At 42.8% G+C, this 27,510-nt stretch overlaps 1 protein-coding gene across 6 annotated transcripts in view; it reads left to right on the top strand.

The window, feature by feature from the left end:
- The window catches only part of zfhx3b (zinc finger homeobox 3b), a 316,707-nt gene that overhangs the window by 271,708 nt on the left and 17,489 nt on the right, over positions 1–27,510 (top strand). For 5 of the 6 annotated variants that reach the window (XM_047580259.1, XM_047580258.1, XM_047580260.1 and 2 more), the window contains one exon: positions 19,286–19,393. The exons of the other annotated variant lie outside the window; for it this stretch is intronic. In XM_047580259.1, the coding sequence (XP_047436215.1) occupies positions 19,286–19,393 (108 nt within the window). The remainder of the gene's footprint in view (positions 1–19,285; positions 19,394–27,510) is intronic. 6 annotated transcript variants of the gene reach the window in all.

The raw sequence follows: 27,510 nt of genomic DNA, 5'->3' as shown, positions 1-27,510 counted from the left end.
CCAGTTATTTAAGACCATAAGTCAGATTCAGAGATGACAAGGAATATTATTATCAACCTCGCTTCTGTTTTGAACTGATTATGTCAATCCATTGACTAAATACAAGTGGACACATTTGTTTTGTTTTGTTCTTTTTCCTCTGTATCTTTTCAGAGCACTTTCCACTGCCAGTGAGAGCAAGAGCCACGGGGTCTCTGCCTTACTGCTTAGTGACAAGGAATAGGAGGACCTTTATCGCCTGGGCCCTAAGCAGCGAAGCCTGTGAAAGAGGCCTGAGAGTCAGTCATTACCTTAGAAACATGGGCTGCATTAGAGATTCATAACAGTGTGCCATCTCTGCACCTTTCATCTCCACTAGGGCCAGCTCCATTAGGATCTTTTATCTTTGTGCTGATGGCTGCGCTTGATAATGGGGCTGCCGAGAAATCCCAAAAAGTAAAGACTCAACTCTGACACTATCGGCCCTCCCTTTCTTCAAGTAGAGCAGTACATCAGCGTACAGTTGAAGATATATGTACGCTCTTATTTGTGGTCTTAAAACCAGATTTGGTAAATGTTTTCCCTAAAAAGCTTATATCCATTACAGAACTTTATTTAATGCTTTGAAACGGCTCTGTAGCATCTGCCGTCCTTCGCATTTTCCGCCACTTTTGAAACTGCCATCTAAACACGGTGATGACGACGCATCCAAAAAACGTGAAAAACAAACAAAGGAAAAATCTTTTTCTTTACATGTATCCTTTCAACTGGCATGTCTTTGCTTTCCCGTACGACTGGCAAAGCTTTGTATGGTTAAGGTTTAGTGAAATATTGTCATTATTCCCACTGATGCCCCCATGAAAATGCATTAATGATATCCCATGCAAAGCCTCATTGGAAACTTTGCTTTTGGGCAGACAAACACAACTTCATAATGGTATAGTAATTCATGCAAGCCAATGTTTTTCAAATGTTACAGTAATTATGAAAAATATTCATACTTTTCCCCTACATAACCGCAGCAGTGCAAATCTCATTTCCAAGGCAAAGCGGAGAAGGAGCACACTGAATAATCATTGTGTTTAATGCTCTGGTCATAATCCCAGGTTTTATGATGGTTTTCTAATGATTTTCTAATGATGTTAAATATTAGTAGAGAGTACAGCCATAATTTGAACACAGCGGTCGTTTTTTCAATGCTCTATCAGCACACCCGATTGCAACTACAATGAATATTGCGCTGGGAATGAGATTTAAGAGCCATCCCTTTTGGTGTTTTATTTTGCCGTCTCCCCATCTGCCATAAATCCTCATTGCTGTGCTCTTGAAGCCTCCGCCCTTGCCTGCCTTCCCCAGGTGGGAATACAATTAGGTGCAGGGGCCATTTCATTCAGTGCCACTGTCTGTCCACCGCAGTCATTCGTAAAAAAAAAAAAAAAAAAAAAACGCTGTCGCTATCCCACTGGAGAAAACAGTGCACTCCTGGGAAATATATATAAAAAAAAAAAAAAAAAAAGGGGAAAGAAGAGAGAATGAAATGGAGAAGAAAATAGTGGAGAGGTGAATACAAAGACAGGACAAATCTCCAGAACTGTTGTTAGAGGAGATACAAACTTGGCCTTTGATGAGTGACAGGATTGTGAAAAATATGTATTGCAGACAAAGGCTTTGTCTCCTTCCTGTGCCTTTTCAATGAATTACACCTCTCCAACCCCTACCCCCAGCTTTTTAATTAAATGGTTGCAGCTCCATCTCTCTATCCGTAGCTCCCCATTACAGAGGCTAGATAAGGGATTGCTATCTGTAGCATGTTAAGAAAGGCTGCTGGGCAGCCAAGCCTCATGAAATTTGTCACAAGATCTCATTTTCCTCATTGCCAGACGTGATGCTTATAATTGATGTGGAGGCAGCAGTAATTTATTGGCCGTCCGCAATTATCATCCCCTTCTAGCAGGGGGATGTGACTGCAATTTATAAGTGAGTGCGTGTGTGTTGTTGTGTGTCTGGGGTGTTGGGGGGGGGGGGGGGGGGGGGGGGGGGTGGGACATTATATCGTATAAATTAACACAAAAACATGTTTCTCCTTATTGCATGATAAGTGTGTGTGTGTTTGCTCCTTCAGAATGTAAATTATTGACAGACTCCATATCATAAAGAATATGGGGGTATGTATAATGCGTTCAGTCGAGGTGTCGAGGCTGTCAGCATGCCAGCTGGACTTTCACACTCAGCCGGGGGGTGGAAAGGCTACCAGAAGCCTGGGAGGTGAGGGGGGGGGGGTCAGAGAGGGCGGGCCAGGGGGGCAGAGGGGGCTGGTGCCGCAACCCTTTGTCCACAGTTCCTCCTTATGTCTTTAAGGTTTGTTTTCACATAGTAAAAATGTGACCCTGGGGGTGGATTGTTAATAATGGCCTTCTATATGCTGAGACTGAGAATACTGACATGTAAAGCAGGCAGTCATATAGTAGTGTATTTTGATTAAAAAAAGAAACATATTTAGTCTTTCAACTTTTCACTTGTGTAGTCATAAAGGGAGTTACACATTGTGTTGAGAGAGCATTTGGTGCTATATTATAATATAATAGAAAGCTGCTACATGTGTAATAATCTCCTAAAATGGTTAATGTTTTTAAAAGTGACTTCTCTCGCTTTATGAATATCTATCTGGAAACATTACATTTTAATATTGCCTATATGATCGTGAAATGATCGAATTGGTATTGTCTAGATAATTTGAGCCAACCAGGAACGCGTACAATGATCAGTGTCGTCCACAATTAGTAATGGTGGCTGGGATTTATTATATATTATAGGTTGACAATAAAAAAACTACACTAAATAGTTTTTCCGAGAGCACATAGTTTTTAATTTCAACACAAATCACAATTCAGCTATTGTCTCTCTCTTCACGCACACAATCACAGTATGAGGTTCACACAACTGCGTAAGTACTGTGTCATGTTCTTGCCACATTTTGCACTCTTTCATATGCTCTGCTCTGCCACATGAATCGCAGGTTGAGTGGTGCGCAGATTCTCCTGTTGCACAGCGGTGAGCTCCATGGTCAGAGTGGATTGCTGTCATGCCATGGTGGGGAAGAGAATGAAGAAGATGAGGGCTGTCACCAGCTACCACTCTGAGCATGCTCTGTTTGTCTGGGGGAATGGAACCTGTTTGTTTTGTCTACCTGCACGCCTGTTGTGTGCAGTTGCCAAATTAGACTTTCAAATCAAGAAGCCAGTGGGAGACCAAGCCTCTAGTTTTCTCTTTCCCTTTAATAATCATCCCTGTTTACTCTTCAGGGAGTCATCTTTATATATTTTTTTTTCTTAAATGCGCCCTCTAAGCAGGGAGAGTGTCTTTAATAAAGCAAGCAGGCAGAGCGCCATTCCAACATGTGAATTGCACAGGAGAGAATTGAGAGATGGAAGCAATAGAGGAACACCGGAGGAGGGGGGAGTGGGGGCTGCTGCCGCTGCACCCTTCATGCTATTATCTTTATGGCATAGCAAAACATGCTTCAGGCAATCAGCATGAAATTGTTAATTGCTCAGCCCACTTGTGTGCTGCTCAGGGGACGGGGGCCTTCAGGAGGTCCCGCATCGAGTGAGCGAGGGCTGTCCGACTCGCTGCCTGCACATGTGGTCTCCCGCTCGACTCATAACACTGTCCGGAGCACGCGGTTTCTCCTTTTTCGCTTCGCAGAATTATATTGGCAATCACCAGAGGCTCATTGTGCATAGTGTATTTAAGAAACAGCGATGGCTACAATAGAACGTGTGCTTGTTACAGCATAGAAGGCTAAGACTGATTTATCGAGATTTCCACAATGGCGCTGAGTTGAGAAATTGAGGCCTGCACCTATGTTCTCAGCACTCACACACGCATCTCTTTTTAGTCAGTGTGCTGCGGTATTTTCCAAGGAGTCGTTCTTCTTTGTATGTCGAGTTACGTCTGGTTATTGTTATGTGTAACGTGTGGTGCACGTTGGTCAGGGAGCCGCAGATGTAGTGAAGATCATGTGAAATATCAGAAGTGACCGGAGCCTGTGCAAAATGCATGTATTTACATTGGTAAACAAAACACGGTGCACTTCCGTCACTCTAGAAGAGGTGGCTCCAGGTGGCTCAGACAAGGATATGCAAGACGTCTTTTTAAAATGAACGCCAGCCCTCCTGTTACATGCTCAGTCAGAACACAATGCCCCTCCTTCCTGGCTATCAGTTTTTTTCCTGTTGCAGGAGACGGAGAAAGAGCAAGGTTACATGGGGCGTCATATTAATGGGGCCTGTCATGCGCGTTGATCGTCTTAGGCGTGGAGGAGGATGAGCGCTCAAAAAGGTGTTGTCTTCAAATAGGATTTCTGCAAGTGAGACATCCTCGTTGGGTGATATCCCCCTCCGAGCAGCCACTTTCTTATAGAATGATCTGTTATTAAGCAAATGAAGTGCTGCGGGCCCAACGGTAAATCCCTCCACTTTGTCATGGTGTGCTCTCAGTTATCACACCCTACTCCCTCATTCATTCCCGATGTTCTACCCGTTTCACCGCGTTATACCAGGGCACAGCAGCCTTGTATTTGAAGTCAGTCACCCCTTTCGAGCACGCATGACACAGAGGATTCCAAGTTGTAATCAATGACTCCTTAAAAGGTGCATTGATCTTTAATCTTAAAAGAAAAGAGAAACGGAGTAGACTTTTTCTTCGGAGTAGGGTGAAGTGAAGGGTGAAGGGATCACGTTCTTCCGTCACTTTCAAGTTTGTCTTTAATTTAAGGACTACAAGACAGCCAAATCTCTTGTGAAGCGCTCAATATGGGAATTTCTTTAATTATCTTAACATATACTATACGTATGTTGTACGTACTTTGTATGTTTCTCCTGTCAGTTGTGATTCCGGTTCCTATGATGGACTGGTCTTTAACTACTCTCACTAGTGGTCAGTAAGAGGAATCTTTTACCACAGCACCCAAACATCAGCTCAGCAATTCAACTGTGCAACGATCTCAACTGAAGGAACCGTTCACCAATCACTTAATAAACTTTTGTTTGACGCGGGCCTTTTGTCCCGGCCTTCCAGATTCATGATAGAGGAAGTAGAAGGGGCATTAGGAAACAGGCGGGGTAGACAAGCGGAATGGCAACTGCTAGACAGGAATTGATTGCATTAATTGATATGCCAATATGTAAGCTTGTTACATCCACCATTGCTTAGGATGATGGCTAACAGGTCCTGCTGATCAATGTGACCAATAAAGGCTTCATCCATTAATGAGCAATGTGGTAATTAATGTTATCCCTAAACCAATTACCTCGGGCAGTGCATCTACTGGAAAGCACAGCAAATAGTCCAACCAGGTTATCTCTGTTTTACTCTTAGCAATTTTCTCATGTGGCCTCTTTACTGCTTTGTGAGTTAACATGGTTGTAAAGCTCAGTATTCACAGCCCATAAACAAATAAATAAAGAAACAGTATAGTTATTCTAGAGGCTATCAAACTAATTGAAAATACATTTTGAAAGGGGTCATATTTAATATTGCATTTAAATTACATTGCTTTTGCTTCAACCTTAAAGTTGTAGAATTAGCTGAAGTAGTGAGCTTCATATTCTCTCCTAATCCATTTCATCTTGTTTCTGTCTATGGGGATTTAAGCTCCTTAGAGCTGAAACGTATTGTTTTTGTTAGGATTCTTCTCTCTCTCTCTCCCTCCCTCTCCCTCCCTCTCTCTTTCTCCCTCTCTCTCTCTCTCTCCTAAATATCCAGGTCCTCCTTCATCTGCTCTCTTGTGCGGGCACAGAGATTCTGAGTCAACTTTCAAACTCACCACATTATTCTGGCAACAAAAAAAAATTGCCAATATTATAAACGATGGTATTATAACCAAACATCGGTTGGCCAATAACTCCAGAACCGTGTAATTATTAGACCTCTAATTATGTCCGTTACGTGCATTGCAGTTAATGTGGTAAGGAATATGTCTGTAGTGCGTGTAAATAGCCACAAAAGCCTGATTGTCTTAACAAAGAGCAAGCCTGAGAGTCGAGTAACAAACCACAGCTCTCTCCGAAAGACACACTGTCTGTCCATGAATAACAGGAGACTTCTGAATATGTTTTTTTAATGTTTTTAAGTAAGAGTTGTCTTACCTGGAACACATTACCTCATTCATTGTTCAACATTTGAATTCATCTCATATTCATATGTTGTAAATAAAACACAGTTGTGTGTTTGGTTTTTGCATTCGTGTGCACGGTTATTGTCAGGGAACAAGAGAGAACGTATAGTGTGACAATGGGTGCCTTCTTGTACGTCTGACTTTGGAAACAATGAAGTGTTAAGTAAATGACAGTCACGCTGAATGGACAACCCCACCCTCTATGTCTTCTTTTCTCCATTTACAGTAAATGCTTTTCACTCACACTCAGTAATACATGGTGGCCTGTAGCCGGCTCCAATTAATTATGGAAGCGTCTGGAAAAATGTGTTTGCGTAGTCTTGTGAGGAGCAAGTACAGAATCACTTTAATGTGCGATTTGTTGTTTATGTAAGTGAAGCCTAAATGTGAGGACTGGACTGTGTCTGTACGGAGACATGGAAAACACCTACAGCACATTCGTATATAGAGCTGGGCAAGCTGTTACGGACACATAAAACCCAATAAGATAATGAAAAAAGTTTATTTAAATACTCTAGGCATTCTGCCTGAACAGACTCAACAAAATAAGAAACAGAACTAAGTGTGAGATGATGACTTATTAGTTGGGACAAGCCCTTTAGACCAAAATCCAGTTTATGTAATGAGTGTTGCAGAAGTGTAGAAAGGCCCATCTGTCTCTCCGCCTATTATCCAAAGCCTTAATCGGGACTTACAGCAGGGCAGGCTAAATAAACAGTAAGTAAGTTGTCTTGGGTAGAGGAACGTCAATGCCTGCAACTTGCTCAAGCCTTTCCTCTGAATGGTTCTGTATTGACCCCTCAGGACCCCCCGAGAATTCCCTAATTGAAAATTAATATTGAATCAATGCCGCAGGCCATTTGCATATTGATTATAAACATCCAGGAAGGCACCAAGTATGTCTGGGATCAATAGGGCCCTTCTGCAGCAGGCCGAGTGCACTACATCACATGGCAGCTGCCTGCTCCTGAGGTTAATGACTGCTGCTTGTTAAGGAGCTCTTGTCAGGTAGAATCCAGCTGCAGGGTCTTTCTGCCAAATCGGGCAGCAGGTGAACAGGGGAAAGTGGAAGAGGAAGTACACATGAAGGGGAAGTAAGGGATTTTGACTGTTTTAAAAACAATCAAATCAGCAACACTTTTACAGCAAACTTTGTAGCCTCCTTATTATTTCTATAGCCTATCATTGAACAAAGACAAGTCCATAAAACATGCCACAGAATTTGTGTAGTTTGTGCTATATATGCGTCAGTGTCCAAGGGAGGATAGTGACGGGAGGCTGATCAAAGATAACACTATCCATTTTCAGCCCCTGGGAGAGAAAATAATATTGGGTAGATCAAAAAGGTCCCCTTTAATTTGAAATGAAACTTTCACAGCACTAAAAGACAAAGGAGGCCCAGAATCTTCTACTTTAAGGCACAGATTAAGATTCAACACATGCATTCCTCTGCCAAACATCCCATAATTGTTTCCACATGTTGAAGGGATGTTAAGAGGTGGAGGCCGGAGAGAAGGGATGACAGTGGAGGCTGTGGAGTAAAAAGGATTCGATGCACGGCGAGGAAGTTAAAGAAAGATGTCCTTTACTGATAACGTAGCGTAGGATCCAACCGAATCCAGACTGGCTGGTTTCGAGTCAATACTGAGGCCTAGTTATACTAATGGAGCTCTCTAAAACTGGATGACTCTCTAAACCCACAGGAGACAGCAGACCTGGTGTGAAGCACATGTTAGAGCAGCTTATCTTTCGGTCTATGAAAGACAAGGTCTTGAATTAATGCTTCTGTGCAGCTTATGTCCATTCTCCCCACCCCAACTCACACCCTACGCTGGGAGCTAGGGTCTGGGAGCCAAGAGACGAGGGTCGGGGCCCAGAGAACCAGGCTGCATCTGATTGCTTCATTACAGGCCCTTTCATTGACTTGGTTGCACTGAACTGATGAACTGAGGCAGTGGACAAGAGCACATAATAGGAAGAAATGAATTCTTATCACAGCCTTCTCAGGAGGCCACTGGTCCTGGCTGGAGCTAACAGAAGCCGTGGCTGAATGAAGGAGTGGGAGGGGGGCTATATCTGAGCCCATTCATGAGGCAGGAGCAGGATCTAGACAGAGGACATGATGGAGCTTTAGGATGTTGGATCAGTACAGAGGGGAGGAACCACAAATCCACAGAGAGCTATATTATTGTAGGCAGCTTGTTTTAATGATTAGTTTGGTGATTAGTGTTTGCTTTCTCTGGGTAACTGACACCCACGGCATAACATTTTTTCAATTGTTTACTGCAGCAGTCCTCCAGAGGCAGACCTTTGCTAGTTAGAGTCCCTGCTTTAGGCCCCAGAGCTGCACCCAGACACCGACCACTGAGATGAATAATTAATTTTTCTACCTTATTGGGCTCTTACCCCTAACTCTCCAACCTCTGGCTAATGAGTGAGAAGAGTCTTATGCAGCGAGGACAATAACGGCCCCCATTATACAAACAACAGCAACACTAACAACCTCGCATGCATACAACAGAAGTGCAAGATGTGGTATAGCGTAGTACCAATTTAGCAGCAGGCCAGGTCTCCATAGGGGAGAGGTTGTTAATCCCTGACCAACCGTGCCTTAGAGAGACAAGGGATCCCACTAACTAGACCTGCTCATTTCCATAACTAGATGCACAGTCTGCATTAAATACATGAGGAGGAGGAGGGCAGGAAACCTCAGTGTTTTACAAATGCTTCATTTAAGAGTTACCTGTAAAATTACGGTTATCGGTATAGCCACCTAATATTCCAGAAATGTGCATTGGAGTAGAATCGGCTGGTGGGCTGGTACCACACCTTCATGCCAGTCCACTCGGCTTCCACCTCTTAATCCCTACTGCCATCCGGTTTTCCCTCTCCTCATTCATACCTGTTCGCCATTTAATTGGCCTCCTCTTTGGGATCCAAGGACATTTGAAATGTCTCTTTAGTAATATCTCTTCCCCCACAGAGCTGACAGTGTTTGGGAAGAATGTACCTTTTAGTAATGCTGTGTCTTGTTGCCTCTGGACATCACACAGTCGTGCTTCACATCCTTAAGATCTTTTGACTTCAGTGATTCCTACTGGGGTGCTGTGGCTTTTCTTTTTTTTTTGCATGTTACAAGAACCGTATCAGACACTACTAGTCTTTTTAGAACATCTGGCCCACGTTTTAGCCACATCATCAGTTCCATTTTTTTTCCCCCCTCCTTCTCTGTCTTGTCTTCTCCCTCTCCTGTGGCTGAGCCAAAGATAACCGAGTAGCAGTGTTTGACTGTAATCACTCCAAGTCGCCTTCTCTGGGGAGCAGCACAGCGGGCAGCACAGTTCCACCCCTCCAGGAGCTTTCAGCCCACTTTCTCAGTGTATCACGAAGTGTCAGACAAAACTCTGGTTTGCTTACGTGCGCATTGCACAAGAACTCCCGTTTAAACTATAGATTAGTGTGGCGCTTCCACCCTCTAATAGTCAACCGTAGACAAACTGTGGTTAAGAAGAGAGAGAATCTGACCCACTCCAAGAGGGTGCACTCATCTGAACGAGCCGTAGAAGCAGTCATTTGAAATAAGCTTTACCGTAAAAACGAAGCTCTCATCCGGGGCAAACTGTGTAGGCCTGCTCTGTCAAGTGACATTCTGCACTGTACTGCACGTTTGAATCTTTGGTAAAATTGAAAGCATAAAGCAATTTGGCATACTGATTAGGCTCCCACTAACGCAGACTGGACGTACCACTGAGATTAGAGCGATAACTAGTTTGAAAGATGGTTGGTGCCACGCAACCCATCATCTGGCCTGAAGTCTATTTTGTAATTAAGGCTGCAAGGTGTGCTCATAATCAAATAAATAAATAATGCTGCCAGAATTAGGTGATAATAAATTAATACATTACAAGTAGTGAATAAAGAAGCAGCTAATTGCAAGAGATGATTTTTCATTAGCTCCTTTTGAAAGGAAATTTCATTATATGCATCACGAGCCACACCGCCAGATGAAATACGGTTTTGAAGGTATGCAAATAAGAGTAATGTGTTATGTGAGAAACAACATTAGAGTCATAACACTTCACTTGAAGAGACATCTATTGTTGTGATTTTGTTATCTAGTTTTGTTGCGGTCTTAATTTAACCTCCCTTTACGGGAACGAGGTGGACGTCATTGGATCTTTATTGGTAAAGAGATGCAGACCTGTGCTAGTAGTCTCTGTGACATTTGAGGATTTGCAGCTTTTCACAACGATTTAGCGTCAGCCTGTTTGGGAAATAACAAAGAACATATTAGTAGCAGTTTAAGATTGGACTGAGTAATAATCCCATAATAAAGAAGCAGTGAACGCCATCCATGATCATACTTTTGCTCACATTTTTATGTTTACAATATGTCTTGCACTATTGATATCCACTTTTATTTGACTTGTTTAAATGCGCCTCCCATAATTGCACTACAAATTTGGTTGATTATTTTGTACATAATTACAGTGGAAAACAACCTGCCTATTAAGCATTTAATGGCAGTAATACGGAAAGCAATTACCATTACTTTGCTGCTCACACTGAAAATAAAGATTTCTCTAAATTAAAAGGATCCTCAGACTGCAGCTAAGGCTAATTGTATGGGGTCTTGTACAGACATCTAGTTGTACATCATTTGTAAAGGCTAAATGCTGATCAGTTAGGAAGGCCTTTACAAGCTGTGTCCTGAGTGTGTGTTTTTGGGGCTGCTTTGCTGCCAGGGAGTCTGATAGCTCTTGAATTATTTATCTATCAGGCTGCTGGACGGTAGTCACGGCGACCCAGGCCCCGTAGTGGTTGTCTGGCGACATCTCCCTTCAACAGTAGCCATTAACAGACAGGCACAGGGGTGCTAATGAGCAGGGTGCAGTGTGCATGGGACCAGAGTTTTCTAACCCTCCAACTCTTTGTAACACGCAGACCCCGCGTGCTGAATAAAGACGCAGGAAAGATTTACAAAGATCTGGGTGCAGAACTTTTTAATTAGGTAAAAAAAAAAAAAAAAAAAAAGAAAAGAAAGAGATTGAAAAAGAAAGATAGAAACAACCACCCCGTTTTCCTATTAAGGAGAAATGTCAAGCGCGGTGGTGAGGCAATAGTCTGTGTGCATCCCTTTGTTGTCCTCCCTGACATTGAAGGCTAATTTTTCATGGTTATTTGAACTGGAAAATGAAAGAGAGGTTTGTGATTATTTCCTATAAATGACAACACAATCGCATTACGCTTCAGTACAAACACAGAGAGGATATTGCCTTTTCATATTTCATGTGAAAGTAATGGATGGGCTATGCAAAGACGAACAGAAAGAAAGACAAATGGTGAAAGAAAGCTCCCTATGTTTGATTTGTATTAGAAACTGAATGGATGGAGGTAGCGAGAGCTTTTTTTTCAATAAGTGGTAGCACTCTCATGGATGTTTTAAAGTGCCTGCGTTGTGTAATCATTGGATTTCTTTAGCAATTAGCTATGAGCAACCAGCCGGATGGTTGTTAGAACAAAAGTTGCCCAGCGTATCCACTGCAGTCTCTACCAGAAATATATATCCATAGTAAGGTCCCCCCACACACACTGTCTCCATTTATATCTGCAGAGCTGTATGATGTAATAAATAAAAATAAGTGTATTAAATAAATAAGATAAAACACCAGCACACCATCCTCCACCTCTCCTCTCAACTATCCCAAAACATCTGAACTTAGCGGGCTGGTAAACCTTTGAGAGCAAACACGCATCAATGATACCCTATATTGTATATTTTAAATAAAATTGATTAGCAAAATTGGTATTCATAACCTTGTCAGATTCTGTTTTATCTCTGCGTACGCTTTCATAAACAAACATACGGTTGAGCCCAGGGCTGTGGATGGAGACAGGGAGATGGAATGACCATAGAGGAGGAGGATGGCAAACCAGCCCGCTCTGGAGGGGAATTCTGAGAAATGTGTTTGTGTACTTTAAGTTTATAAAGATTGAAGAACTGGCAGGAAAGCCTCTGCCGGCAGGACTCATGTAAATAGGACCCATGTGGGAGCTGCAAGCCGGACTCCTAACACGCGCCGAGGTAGGGGCTACATACATCCAGCCATGGCAACATTGATTTTCTGAGCTAATACCTCCACAGAACAGTCCACAGGCAGATGGAAGCACTACAAAGATATGCAAATGGTGCATTCAATAAATCGACAGACAGAGATCTTTTTCAGACAGTCCACTGTACTGGTCTGCAGTGCCTAAAAGGAGAGATAAACAGATAAGTACCTGTTAATGGACACACACATGCACACGTGTGCGCACTCGGACAAACATACAAGCACCTCCCTGTTACCTGGGAAAACTCGGATCGATAACAGAATTTCACGCTAAGCAGAAGTGCTTCAGAAAAGCGCATCATCAAATGCCAGGACTATCAGGCGTGAGCTTTTAATACTAAAGAGCTATTTTTAATATGGCACGCCATACTTCTTTTTATTTTTTTTTTATTTAATTTTGAAGGTTTTCTTCAAGAGGACTTTTTTTTGCGCTGTACCTTGTGTATAATAACAAAACAAACTGCGGGTATAGTCCTACTCAGTGCGCTTATTAGTCAGATATGAAACAAAAGCTGCTGGGTGTATGTCATATATAATAGATGTGGGCTGTCTTGTTAAGCCCAGCAGGCTGTATGTGGCTGTGTCTCTGTGGAGAAAGGCTCTGAAGCTCACTGTACCTGGTAATTAAAGAGGGTTTGTGGCAAAAGCCAAACATCAGGAGAGATGAGCTATGAACAAAAGAGCTGTGACAGTTTCAGGTTATGTGATTTTTGTGTCCCTTTTTGCCAAATGAAAAATCAATACATTTTCCGGGTTATACATATTCAGAGTGTCCGCCATGCTTCCGCCCTGATGGAGAGAGGGGCGGGGGACTGTGGGCTAGAGTGGGGGGAGTCGCCTGTTCGCCTGTCATAACTGTACCATCGCATTTTCCAAGCCACTGGTGAATATTTCAGAGTTGATGTGATTGCCCTTCATGACAGCGGTGATGCTTTTTTTTTTTTTTTTCCTTTCTCTCTCCCTCTCTCTCTCTCCAGTCACCCCTTCAGCCACCCCCACACCCTGTCCACCCACCCCAATTCTGTTTGGTCCCTTTGACTAGCAGCAAATAGGTGAAGGCATTGTAGTGTGAGCTGGAGGAAAAAGATGCATTAATAAAAGGAGGTTGATTTAAGGGCAGGCAGCAGTGGAGGACGATAACCATAAATGCATGGCAGGGGGTGGCAGTAACAGAGAGGCAGAGTGACTCTTTGTGCAGGACAATGTCCCTCAGGCAGAGGAGATGGAAGAGTACGGCCCAGTGATGCTTTTGCCCCCTATCCGAGCTTTTAGCCCAGTGTTCTAGCAGGGAAAAGTACAGCCTGCATCTTCCATTGTGGACATAATACGTGTTAGTTAGCAACCGTCATCTTGGGCATTCAAGGAACTCAGTGCGGTGTGTGTGCGTGTGTGTGTGTGTGTGTGTTAGATGGGGCAGAAGAGTGAGCAGTCCCTGAATGCTCAGTCCCTGTGTAGCCACATTAACCTAGATCCTCCTCTCCTTCATCATTCAAGTAAAACACAAAGAGAGAAGAACTAGAGCAGCACTCACTTTATCCCCTTTATTTGTAATGTATCTAAACATGCCATTATCATTGAGAAGTATTTCTAATTAGTATGATTTCCCAGGAGATAACACATTAGGGAAAATATTTAATACGCTACACGGGGCTCAATAACAGTTCCTAATTTGCTAAAGTATGGCGAGCACGAAAAACTGTGAAAGTCTCTCTCTCTCTCTTTTTTTTTTTTATTGTGCATCCTCTTTTCCTGTCAAAAAATACAGTTGAAAACACTTTGACCTGAATACACCGAGCATCCTTTAAAATGGCCAGTGTCTTTGAAATGCAAGTGGGATCAAATTAAGTGTTGTGTGGCGGACTTATGGGCTGGTTTGATGAACGGGCGCCACCAGGAGAGCGGTGGGACGTTGGAGGAGGGGGTTCCCGCGATATTGTTCTAAGGCGGTGTGAGCTATCATTTCTGTTTGTGATTAACTTGCTGCTTAAAGTTTTTTTTTTTTTTTTTTTTTTTTTAGTTATTAGCTCTCCTACCCCTTGTACCCCTCCTCCATCTCCTGCACCTCCTCCTCTTCTGCCAAGCCCCCCACCCACCCCACCGCCCCACCATCCTGCCCTCAGCCCCTTGGAGACACAAAGTATTCATTCACATTTAGATCCCGAGGTCACAGCAGGGCCAGCAGGGAGAGGCCAGCGAGTCCCCCCGTAGACAGGTCAGGAATCTAACACGTAACTCCGACCAGCAGCGCTGAGGTAGCTTGCTCTTCTTTCTCTTTCAAAATGTGAAAGTGTGTGGGAGAGAGTGAGTGAGAGCATGAGTGCGAAAACAAGAGTGCAGAGACAGTTCTGCTTTTATTTTGTGTGTATGTGACACATCTAGTGTTTGGAGGATTTGCTGACATCTTTCTATTCTGTTAAATTGACTCTTTTTTTTCCATTTAAATATTAGAGATAATTAAATGCAAACAATTAATTGTAACAGGTTCCATTTTTAGTTTGGTCTGCATATGTACGCATTTGACTAGTCAATCTTTTAGTGATTTTTTTTTTTTGTTGTTGTTTTTACACTCCACAGGATGTGTCCATGTTCATCCCAGATTCATTTGTTGCACCGTAGCTACTGATATTGCTGTGTTTTGGTTCGTTGCTTGTTCATAAGCAAAAGCCCTCCTCGTCCCTGCCAAGGTTGTGGGCATGTTTTGCTCAGTTGTGGTTTTTATGAGGTGAAGCCTGTGAGGACGTAAGGGGAGACCTTCTGTGAGTGTGTGTCGAGAGGGGGGTTACAAAGGGTGGGAGTGTTTTCCTGTGTGTTGTGCTTTTAAAGGGGGTCTCGCGTACGGGGCGCAGAGGTGCTGATATGAGGAGCGGACAATGCATGAAAGCCCTCAGCATGGGTCCTGTGTCTCATTGTCCCATGGTACCCTCCTGTCACTTTCATTTTGCGCCCTCTAGTCCAGAGTCAGGCCAACTTTGATATGAGTAAGGGGTGCAAGGGATGACGGGGGAGATGGAGGGGGATTTTTAACAGAAGTAGTAGGGGAGAAAGATAGAGTCTGTGAAGTGTGAAATAAGATTGCTTTTTATCCGACAGTGCAGCGCTAAAGAAAAGGAAGCTGTCCGGCCCTGCATAAAGCAGGGGAAGCACACCTCTCTGATTTACAGTGCGGCCCTGTGACACCTGGTTAAAATGATAACAACAGCCTCAATAATCATAATGAGAGTAATGAGCGCACGGACTCGCAGCTCCAGCACGAGAGCCCAGAGAGAGGCAGAGCTCAACCCTCGCTCCCAGCGCTCGAGAGCCGGGGAGAGGGAGAAGCTCGGCTCAGCCCCCGCGCTGGTTCTCCATGACTTACGAAAGCCAGGAGAGACAGATAAGACAGCGTTGTTGACTGAGATACTGTATATGCAACAAAAAAAAAAAGAGCAGCCTGTCATTGCTGTGAGAGGAACACTGGAGCCATGCTCAGGTAGGACCGGAATTCTGTACTTTTAAGAAAGGCAGTTATCATCACAGCAGTATATTGTGCTGAGGCCGAGGATGGAGGAGGAGCCTGACCTAGTGAAAGATATCTAGAGTGACTATTATTACTTGCTGCTGCTCTTCTCTACAGTCTGGGAAGGAATACTGGAAAGTGCAGTGGTTACCATCAATTATTTATTAGGCCGTTTGTGCTTGTCAGTCTGATTAGCATTAGTGTAATCACTGCTCTTCAGGGGAAAGGAAGGCTGCTCTCTCTCATCTGAAGGTAATCTTACCATTTTCAGTGTCTCATCTTCACTGGACGGCTCTTGCATAGCATCTGCTTTTGTCATCTCCACATATTTCTTCCCTTTCCCCTTCTCCGTGCGTTTCTGTCTGTTGCTGCTCGGCCCCTTCCCCCCCCTCCCCCCTGCGCCTCATTAATGTGCGTGAGCAAGTTGCTCTCTCCCAGCTTGTATAGAGTGACACCTATGGGTCTGATTAAGCCTCTGCACTCGGTGGCGGAGCACGAGCGGGGAAGACCGCTGAGAGCTTAGACGGTGTGTACGGGTGTCTGAGTGTGCGTGTGCGTCTGTGTGTGAGCTGCTGGGACAGAGAGCCCATGAACTGTCCCCACCGAGTGACTGGCAGAGCAAAGCTGATACGTATGTGCTCAGAACAGATGAGTGTAATCTCTGTGTCGGGAATGGGCTTACTCAGCTTGCATGATTAGATTAATGGAACTGTTTCATATCATTGTATTAGGATTGTTAATGAAGACAATTAATTAGAAGACGGCCTTCAGGCTATTGTCCTTTACATGTTTCAGATTTGGGTTAGAAATGGCCTGCTGCCATAGCTTTGAGTGTTTCTCCTAATCTATTTTCAGAGTTAATCTATGGCTTCAGTTTTAGAGTCTCTTCCATTTGCATCCTACTCTTAGGCCACTCGTGACCTTTCATTAATTATAGTTGGCCTAGCTTTAATCATTCTGTATTGCTGTTGTAGATGAGACGAGAAATAGGCAAAGCCATTTGCCTCTTAAAGATGTACCGGTGCTCCTGGAATTAAATGTCTGCGTTTCTGCATAAATTATGGATGGGGCTGCGTGTTGTGTGTGCTCAAAGTGTCATATATGTTGATTAAACATCTGAAGAAAGAACTATAGAAAAAATGAAGGGGGGAAAAAAAAATATATCAGCGCACGTGTGCATGTAGTGCAGGAAGTTGGGGGTGGGTACAGGGAAGCTGAATAGCATTAACATGTTGCCTGCCTATCACGGTAATGTTTAAGCACAAAGTGTGTGTTAATGTGTAGGTGGGGAATTAGTCCCACTACAAGTGTCACATAGCTAAGAAATGACACCTTGGCCCGTTTTTAAAGGTGAAAAAATTTACCTGGGGATTATTTTGTAATCTGAGCACCTATGCAGCTGTACAGTATTCTAATTCTCGCACAGTTGTGGAGATTTGCGCAGGCAGGAGTTAGATGGGATTTCGGGACTCTGCGGCAAGATTTCTGGTTTTCTGGGAATGTTTAAGATCCGCCTCACCGGCATGTGATGGGCTGCACCGGATTGAATTTGTAGGTTGCCTTGGTAACGTAGTAGAAACATGGTTAAAAATAAAAGGATACATGGTATTCATGTATGGGATATAAAAAACTCTTAAACCTGTTTTTTTTTTTCACGCTTTTTAAACACCTTTATTTAAAAACAGGATCATTGGATCACAGGGTTAGCTTTTAACAGCAACAACAAATCCATGCACCTATCACTCTGCTCAGACAGCTGTTTCCTACAACATCAGTCAGCAGGAAATTGAGGATACTGCTCCGGCCCTGATAGTCATAGAAAGTTGTTTTCCATGGAATTACAGCCATAACGGACATTCAGCCAACTTCAGGCAAATAAAATAATTGGAAAGATGCAAAATATGTTTGAACATCCAGACTTTTTCTTTCAAGCCACTGAGAAAAGACGCATACACAGTGCAGGATGAAATGTCAAATAACAAAACAATAATTTCCCTTTAATCTATTTTTCATTTAGCAACATTATTTTTATTTGCATAAGGCACTTCTGTTCACAGATTCAGCAGAAGAAAAAAAAAGCTGAGATGCTCCTGAATATTTTATTTCTGTTTAATAACTGTCATCAGCAGAGATATCGTGAGAGTAGCCATTATATGGTTCAGAGCTGTAGCGATGTTCAAAGTGTACCTGTGATAGTGACATGTGCCAGTGTGTATACACAGCATGTGCAATATTTCACAACTGACAGGATAAACGGCAAGTGTTAGTCATAATGTAACGTCATAAAAGTGGTTTTGGCTGTGTGTAGTCATGTGGTGAGCTAAGATTGGATGTGTGATGACTGCAGGGCTGAATACTTGAACAGGATATTCTGTAGCTGTTGTAGCTTTGTCAATATATCAATAGCTCATAGAGTAGAGACCTAAGCATGAAGGCATTTTCAAAAGAGCATTTAAGTACATTTGCTGAGAATTAGCTGACTTGTGTAATAACTGATAGGACCTATTGACTGCGGCCTAGTTTACTGTTGTCAAATCAATGCTGTTGCATGCAAGTCCCTCTACTTTTAAACAAACTTAACAGGCAGAGGGGATGTTCAGGGGGCACTGGAGGGATATAAACAAGATTGATGCCCTTTTTATTATCTGTTTTTGCTATCTTTTCCTCTGTGTGTTACTTACAAATGGCGTTATTGGATATCCATTGTTTGGACTTCGACGCTCCTAAATGGCCTGATATATCGAGCTGAGGCTTTTAAGGTGGTTACAGGGGATTTCTGCCTTTGACTTGGCATAAAAATAAAATGAATTGTGGCTCTGAAAGTTTTAAATATTTATGACTTTTTTTTTTTTTTGCCATAGTAGGATAGCAGAAGTGAAATGAGGTTTGTATTGGTAAGTAACCTAGCACATTGCAGCAGGGGACAGTAAAGTGTGTGTGTGTGTGTGTGTGTGTGTGTGTGTGTGTGTGTGTGTGTGTGTGTGTGTGTGTGTGTGTGTGTGTGTGTGTGGTGTGTGAGAGAGAGGGAGAGAGAGAGAGAGAAAGAAAATAGGGGCTTGTCTAATATCAAATCTTTCGTTTGAAGGATACTGCTCACAATTATTTTTCCATCTGCCCACTTGAGGCCACATGTGTGGATTTTTCTACACTTTTATGTCCACATTAAATGGAGGAAACCATCTCTGTGTCCTAGTTTTGACAATACTGACTAGCAATAATAACGGCAACAATAAGAAGAAGGATTAGAAGAATGGCTGTTTGCTTTCCCCCCAACCTTATCATCCAACTCTGATTTTATAATTCAAAGTCAGAATAAATTTCACAGTGATGATCGGACAGCACAGGGCAGAAAAGCAGAAAGCAGATTCTGCCCTCTTTGTCTGCTAGCCTTGCAGCTGTGTGTCAGCAAATGTAATTGTTGCAAGCTCCTATAGAAAAAAACGCTGCCGTCCCTTTAAGTGCTTCCACCAATTCTGATGGCGTGGTGATTTACATATCCCGTTCTCCCTCCCCCTTCAGGAGAGCTGAGCGAGGATGTGGAGGCTGCTAGTGAGACCACCACAGACCAGGAGGACCAAACCAAAGACAGAGAAAGTGGGGGGGAGAAGGAGCTCACCAAAGGGACAGGTAAGGCCAATATTTACAGCATATTTGGGGAATACTATTCACAGGGATCACGTGGCCATGCAGTTGAATGGCGCTGGACAACAGGCCTTTTGTCTAATTAAATTAAACATATTTTAACAAAACACAGAGAGCCTTCTTTAGCATTTAACTAAACTCTCTCAAAACTCCTTCATCTATTTTTAAAATGCTGCTGTTTCCTGCTGCATGTTTCCATGCATTAAATCTCATCAGACACAGTTAGAGTAAACTGTCAATTTAGGGAATACTCTGAGGTGACATGTGACCCATGTTTTGTCTTTGATCAATGGGTGATGTGAAGAGCAGGGGCTGTGCCATGTGTACATGCGCACATGTGGCAGCACAGCACCCTTCTCAACTTTGCCGGACACACAGAGGAGCACAGACAGCACTCACCTGGGTCGAGCTTTATCAGATCAAGAGGGTTTTATCTGTGGGGCCTGTTTATTGATAGGTGTGTCTGGTGACTCCTAAACAAGGGGGTTGGGCTTAGTGTAAAGGGGAGGGGTTTCAGGCCTCAACAGTCTCTCACTGAGGATGAGCTGCACTCCTTGTAGCATTTTAGGAAACATCTTAGGTTCTGATATTTTTAGGGGAAGTTTCAGATTTGAGTATGTTGCAGATGAATGGAGGTGGTGTTTTCTGTGTTTGATGGGCCAGTTTTGATCGTGAGAGCACTGCACAGTGAGATGGTTTATCATCAGATTGTAACTTAAATACTTCGGTGTTGTTAAGAGCTGTATGGAAAGCCTCATCTCAAGAGAAGGAATGTTGCAGTGAAAGGTCACAGCAGTGAAATCAGAACAGCAAAACGAGTTCAACTAATGTCTGATGATGATAATGACTTATGTACGTATGTACTAAAACTGCACAAGCAGGTTTTGCACAGAAGGAGAGAATGGGAAGCTAAGTTAAAGAATCACACATTTTGTAACACATGTCTTACTATGTGAAGCATAGTATGATTGTATTTAGATTCTTGTAATGGTGTAAATGAAATTTTCCCTTTTTTTTTTTCTTATACTTGATTTATTTTATGTCCGTATTAGAAAAGCCACACTGGCAGTTAAGACGCGTCTTATTCAATAGAAGACTTTTCCGATAATGATGACACTGAGCAGTAACAGGCCTCGATAGATGCTTCTCACTTGTCTAACTTCTTGTGTTACTGCAGGATGTTTTGATTTACACTAGTCAGGTTAAAAGCTGGAAAACAATTCAGACCTTTTGCATACCTAAGTTTTCATAAAGTGCAGCGGGAAAAAAAAAACTTCATCACAGTGTTTGAAGCCCAGCCTTTGTAAAATGTCTTTGATATTCGAACTTCTATTTTAAATGAGGCTGAGTTGTTTGTGCTCTTTGAAAGGGCGACACTCTTCTTTGATGGAAGAAATAATGATATGCATGCCTGACTGAATATGGCTAAAAGTATGTTTTAGCACATCAAAATAAAGCACTTTAAAAAGCATTAAAATGAGCTGGCCGATTAATAATTCACTCATACCTGTGGTGCACAGGAAGACGACTCCTCGCATTAGGATTCCTCCTTTTTGAAAGGCATGCAATTTGATACAAGCATATTCAGTTCCTTTCCTCCCCTCTGTCAGTCGCTAATCACCAAATAAGTGTGTTTCTGTGTTTTCACAAAGGAAATATGTGCTTGCATATGAAAAATTTACAGCTTCCCAGCAGCTTATTAGAAACGCTTAGTTAAAAATAGCATTGCATTAGGGAATCAGGTCTGAGGTTGTGTTTGATGTCAGTGAAAAGGTGGGTGGGTAGGTTGGGGTGGTGGGTTCAAGGCTGTGTTGTCAGCGAAAGGTAGACAGCTGTAGTTTAATGGAAGGCTTTCTTTTTTTTTTCTTTTTTTTTTGTACTTCCAACTTTTTTGTTATTGATGAATACAATGCCCGTTCCAAGCAGGTGCAGTAAACCTATCATGTAGCGAAAGAACGAGGAAGACCTCACAATGCATTTGGTAAACAGAGGAGCATTTGTTCGCGCTGGTGATTGTACAGTTGCTACACAGCTCGTGTGTATGCTGAAATGTGGCGCATGAGCATGTTGGCCAACCTGTTATTTAGACGAAAGGTGCTCAGTCTCCCACTGTCTGAGGTTTCTAAGGTCCATCATTAGAACTACTGAAGTGTTTTCTTCTCATCGTTGTCATGTAGCTGTTGGAAGAGAGCACAACATTGTTCCTTTACAAATGACAGTCACTGTCAGACAGACGGCATTAGTGAATGCAGAAAAAAGGCTTCCTCTTTTTTAAAGCCACTGTCAATCTTATTTTCTCTTTCTTGTTCCACAGCTCCTCAGTATTCATTAAAATCATTTAGAGGTACACCAGAAGCCTTTGTAAAATGCATATGTATTCGACATGTCATCTCTTGAGAGATGCCTTCATTATTCAGTCTTTTATTTATCTCGGAGATAATACATATATGTGCATGTAAAGGAATTCAGACACATGTACTGTATGTGTCACATGCTTCCGACGCCGCACACGATATATGGTGCGACTTTTTGTCAGCGTGCAGTGAATTGTCATATGCACGGATTGAAAGAATACTGTAAGAGGAATTATAAGTGGAATACTAAAGGTATAATATATGTGGGCATTGACGTTTATGTTGGCGGGAGCTGCGACTGAATCATCCACCGTGATTAGAAATTCAAAGGGTCATTTTTAATGTTGGGTATGAAATATGTATAAACAGGCAGCCATCAACCTCTTCCCTCTCTCCTCACCTAGCTGAAGCAGCACGGGCTAAAGAGCTTCTGCATGGGAGCGGGATCCTTACCTTCATTAAAGCAGGTGGTGTACTTGTGCCGCAGCTGAACGTATGGGAATGCAGGAAGGCGCGAGCAAGGAGGGGGGCAATGCAGGGGAGAGAGGAAGGTGTAAAGAGCAAAAGTCAAAGGCCTCTTAATACAACTTGGACTTAATTTAATGTATAGTCTTTCATTTCTGGAATTAGAAGCAAGGTAGACCACTGAATCTCAACTCCATGAGTAATTTCTTTTCATACCTTTCCTTCTATTCGATTTACAGGAGCTGGAGGAAGCAGAGTGACAAATTATAGCCTGGGTCATCCACACTGTGGCCCCGTAACATCCCAGACACCAGACAGACACATAATAGACAAAAACAAATGATTAAAGGGGGGAGGGGAGTGGGGGGGATTTACATATATAGTATTCCACTGACATTTTGAAATCCATAATTTGAAAAATCCTGGCTAATTCAGACCATTAACAGGTAAATGAAATTCACCTGTTAAATACCATTTGTAAATGTGTGCCTATTTGGGGATATTTGCGTGTTACTGTTTTTAAGCTAAGTGTGTTTTGACTGATAGTTTTGTGGAGCACCAATTACAGGTGACGAGCAGGTTGCGGGTTAGCTTTCGATTAGACGCTGCACACCGTGTTTACACCCGCTGTGTGCAAAGATTTGTGGTATTTTCCAACTTCATCATGCCCATAATCATGACTGTACTTCTCAAATGTTGATCTCAGTAAATGAAATGTGCGTCTGCAGCCAGTTTAAACCTGCCGAGCACCCATTACAGATACAAAGAACGTACAGTAAATTTAGCTTTCCCTCATAGTTTATTTACCACACGCCAAACCTGTGCTGTGTGGCCCTGTTATGAGTTTCAGTATAGCTTTTTTAGATTACAAAGCTGTCAGTAAAACACTGACACAAAACCTGTGAAAATAATTTGAGGGGGGGAAAAAAAAAACTGAGCATCTGGATGTTTTTATAATGTGCGCGTGTGCGTGCACCTGTGTGTTCCTTGACTCCACATCCACCTGTTTTCTTGTATAAGTGTGCTCCAGTGATGCCCGTGTGCGCATTCAGGTGTGCTCTGTGTTAAGAGAAGCAGATGTTGTTTTGTGCGCTGTAGCTGCTGCATTTAATCTGTATAACGAAGCAGATGATTAGCATCCCCTAGACGCAGCAGCGTGGCATTGCAGTCTGCTCCTTTTTTTTTTTTCCTCACTGTGCTCTGTGTTATGCTGGAACTCTCCTGGTGTTTCAGCTTTAAACACATACATACAAAATGTAGTGAGCTGTTCTCCACACAGCAGTGCAGATAGATATAATATTAGCTGTGGCTGAAAGTTAAAATTGCACATTTATGGTTGGTTACAACGTAATTATTCAAGTCTGTGTTATTGTTGCTCCAAGCTGGGGGACATTCAGTGCGGTGGTGATTTGTTGTTGCTTTTAAACACTAAGTAGGATGAGAAATAAGGAGACAGAGCAGTGAAAATGTTTACATATTCATATCACGTCCTTTCAGTGTTTGTCATCCCTCAAATTATAATTCCTTTTGTCTTTGAAGATAATAGGCCATAAATTGTCCTTGTTTGTGAGGCACCTCCCTGAAAGCTGAGTGTTTATGAGTTTTAGCACAGGATGTCTAATAGCCAAGCACCAGGGCTGTGTCCTGTAAAGGTGAACAACTCGTCATCCTGCTGTTCAGAGGCCTATAGATTAATATTTCCTCTCAAATTAGGCTCCAAAACATTCATATTTACCCTCCCTTAATGCAGGTTAACGTCTTGTTCTGTGTTGAGCATTCGGATAAGTGATGGGAAATGATTTCATATGTAGCTCCAGCGTCAGCTTTTTAGTTGAAGGTTTCTGTGTTCTTTTTTTTTTTTTTTTTTTTTATTAATGCAGAATAATTGCTTTAGAAATATAAAATGACACGGAACACTGCCCTTTATTGCTGTGGGCTCTGACACAGGCTGTAGATTAAAAACCCCGGCTAGAAATGGGAAAAGAAAAGACAATATTCAGGTATTGTTAGCATAGCACTGAAAGAAAATGACTTGTAGCACTGGGGGAGTTGAATCATCTCCATATTAATGGCCAACTTGCTGAGGGAATAGAGGTGAGGATTTTCCGTGCTGCGAGAAGGGGTGTCAGAGGGTCTCAGCAGTGTGAAGGTGAAAGGTTTTTAGGAAGTTGGGAATCAGAACACACTTTTCAGAAAGTGTACCGGGGGGATCGTTGAAGTTTAACGTGATTGGCGTGGTGACGGTTATACGGCCTCGCTGGCGTGGACAGAGTGGATGGTAGGTTATCTTTTTACAGCCGGAGCCTGAAGCTGCCATGGTGAGACAAGAGCTGCAGATGATGAGTAGGAGGGGAATTCCTCCGAAACACCACAAATATACTTTTCACAAGGACAAAGATTAATGGCAGCTCTGATTTTACTCCTTGAAGATTTCAATGGGATGTGACCTGTTGTGGTTAATTCAGTCTGTGCTGTGTCAGTCACTCTGTCCAACAGCCATCTTTTTTTTTTCCCCCTCCGTGAAAGCACAACAAGGCTGTGATTGCTCCAGAGACCGGTGCAGTGTGCTGACAGGCCTTTTGCTGCTTGAATAATACAGTCCAGCTATGGGGGAGAGACAAGGTGCCAAAGTCCAATTCACTTACGGGACTCGACAGCACAAAAGCCTCTGGTTTACGGAAAAGGGGCATGAATTAATAATCACCTAATTGACTCTCAGTTTTTTTTTTTCTTCACCCCTCCTCTGCTTTTTGTACTTTCAAACAAAAGCCCACCCTATGTATCTGCCAAAAGGCATTTGGTGTGGATTGGGGCTCTGTGTCTAAAGACTGGACAGACAGACATTCAGGTCGCTGACAGAGAGGGACCCGGTAGTCGTCTCTGCAGAAAGGCCTCTCCGTGGATGGGATAGGTGTTGTTGATCTAACCAAGCACTGAGGTTCAAATATATAAATATGCTCTAGTTTTAGGTCTTTTTAAAGCTCTCAGCAATTACACTACAGCAGCTCCCGGTGATGAAAATGTTACTTCAAGAGTGACTTTACACACAATCTGCAGTTTTATATATTAAAGAGGAGGCAGCAGGGATTCTTCTTCTTCTTACTACTTTTTCTGACTCCATCTATTCTGTGTTCTCTCAATATCCCCCTAAGGTATAACATCAGAAAGTAAAACTAAGCTTTACCTCTAATTGTTGTCAGCTATTTTTGACGTACACAACATATCTCACCAGAGAATTTCTTTTCTGTTCTTTCTCGACGCTGCATTGTTCATGTAATAGTCGTGTGTCTGTCAGGACACAATGTTACGGTCATTGGTTCTGATTCCTGTTCATATTGTGGGTCCATGTGTCAGATGTGCGCGCGTCCACGCTTGGACAATGGCGTCCAATCTGCCGTGTTACACAGCTTTTTTCCCCCCCACTCCATTTCGTTCGTAGCTTTTCAATGTCTTGGTTCTTTTTTTTTTTTTTCCCATCACCTTTGACAAAAAAAAAAATAGGGTACAGTGGTCGGATGTTAGTCATGGTGCTGGTGATGGTGTGTGGTGGTCTATTCTTGAGAGAATACGATTGATCAGATTTATGGAGTCCTAATTGGCCGTGACGAGAGAGACTGAATCAGAGTACGCCTCCCCAGCCCTCCATCTGTCCTGCTGTCTCTCACTTTCTGTATCGTAAACAATAGAGCACCTGAACTATCCACTGCCTCAGTATACACAGCCACCTGTTTCAGCTCTCTGGTGCTAATTGAGCAGTCGTGTAAGTGGAATATACTCAGAATGTTTATCCCCTTAATCATGCGGCAGAGAGGATGCTTGATACGCAATCTACGCATACTTTCAGTGCTCCATGTAGGCTTTACAGCTGAGAGTTATGCCCACAAAGCTTATACTTAAATTTCAAGTGTGCATGCTGAAGTTGTATTAGCTGTAATGTTTGTTTCTTTTTCTTGTCCTTGTACATTATTCAACAGAAGTAGGACTTCTAAACTTTAGCCACAAAGCGATCGGATTGTTAAAATGTGAAGGTGACCAAGATGACCAGTCTTGTTTTCCTCGAGAGATGCGTTCAGGGGAAGTAGGAGTGGACTGAAGTGGAGTTGAGTAGGAGGACAGTGTCATGACGGAGAGGTTAATGTCAGGGAATGGGAGGTTCCTTTTGTTTAACATTCCCTTTGTTTATTGGCGGATGTGTTTAATAGGATTGACTGTGACTGGACCCTAATAGGGCCTCCCTGGCTGATCCCGGTGTCTCTGGGAGATCTCGCAGGCTGCTCTGTCCAAAGCCAGGTCCCCCACTGGGTAATCAGCTCAACTGCCCTCGTCCTGATTGGAGCTGACATTTTAATGTCTGGAGCAGGAGCGTGGTCAGCCCTGCTTAACCTGACCCCCTGCCAAACCACCCCTTCTCTACCAATGCCCTCTGTTCTCAATTTGCCCTTCCAGGACTGTACAAATCAGGGCAATTTTAACTCTTTATGGTCTCGTTAGGGGCTGGCAAGACACCTCCTTAAGCTTCGTAGTGGATTCTTTCCTTTGGTGACAAAGTGAGGTGCTACAGCAGCTCCCTCATACAGGCTCTATGTGGATTTATCTCCTCTGTGAGCCACTGTTCACTGCTAGACTGCTAGACTGCTGTTGCGCTTGTGTGCCACCTCTAGTTTCTCCACTCCTTTATAAAGTGGAGTAGTTTTAAAGTGTTTTGCCGGGGCTCTTGTGTGAGACCTTGCTCCGCAGACATGGAAAGAAAGAGACATGCTATTTTGTTAATATTAGAGTTGTTTGCGTTGAGAGGATCAGCCGTCTGATTTGCCGCATGAGCACTTGAAGTAACTATATACAATGGATAAGATTGGCAGCCGCCTGACAATGACTGTAGCCCTTTTTTTTAGGTCTCCACAGGCTGAGTGTGGAGCATCAGTTGCTATCCTGTAAATGTGCTTGGGTATGACTAATGATCACCTGATGCCATCATTGAGCCCAGTGGCATGTTTTTATGTCTCAGAGTTAAATTAAAGATCGTCATCGTTTGCAGCGTATCTAAGTTTTGTCAGGGGTTTGAGAAAAGGATTCCTCATCTTGAATCAAATCATCAAGAAATGCAAGGTTTTACTAGACGTCTCTTTCTTTTTGAAACAAAGAACTAAGAAAATATTCCAAGCTGAGTCAAAACTGCTCAAAAACCTAACTTTACCAGTCAAAAGACTGTTGCTCAAGAATGCAACGGTATAATTTGCTTATTGTGCATTGAACACCATTTAAACATCAAGTGTATGAACCTTA

The sequence above is a fragment of the Mugil cephalus genome, chromosome 3 (genome assembly GCF_022458985.1).
Source record: "Mugil cephalus isolate CIBA_MC_2020 chromosome 3, CIBA_Mcephalus_1.1, whole genome shotgun sequence".
NCBI lineage: Eukaryota > Metazoa > Chordata > Actinopteri > Mugiliformes > Mugilidae > Mugil > Mugil cephalus.
This window is presented reverse-complemented; position numbering and strand designations above follow the sequence as displayed.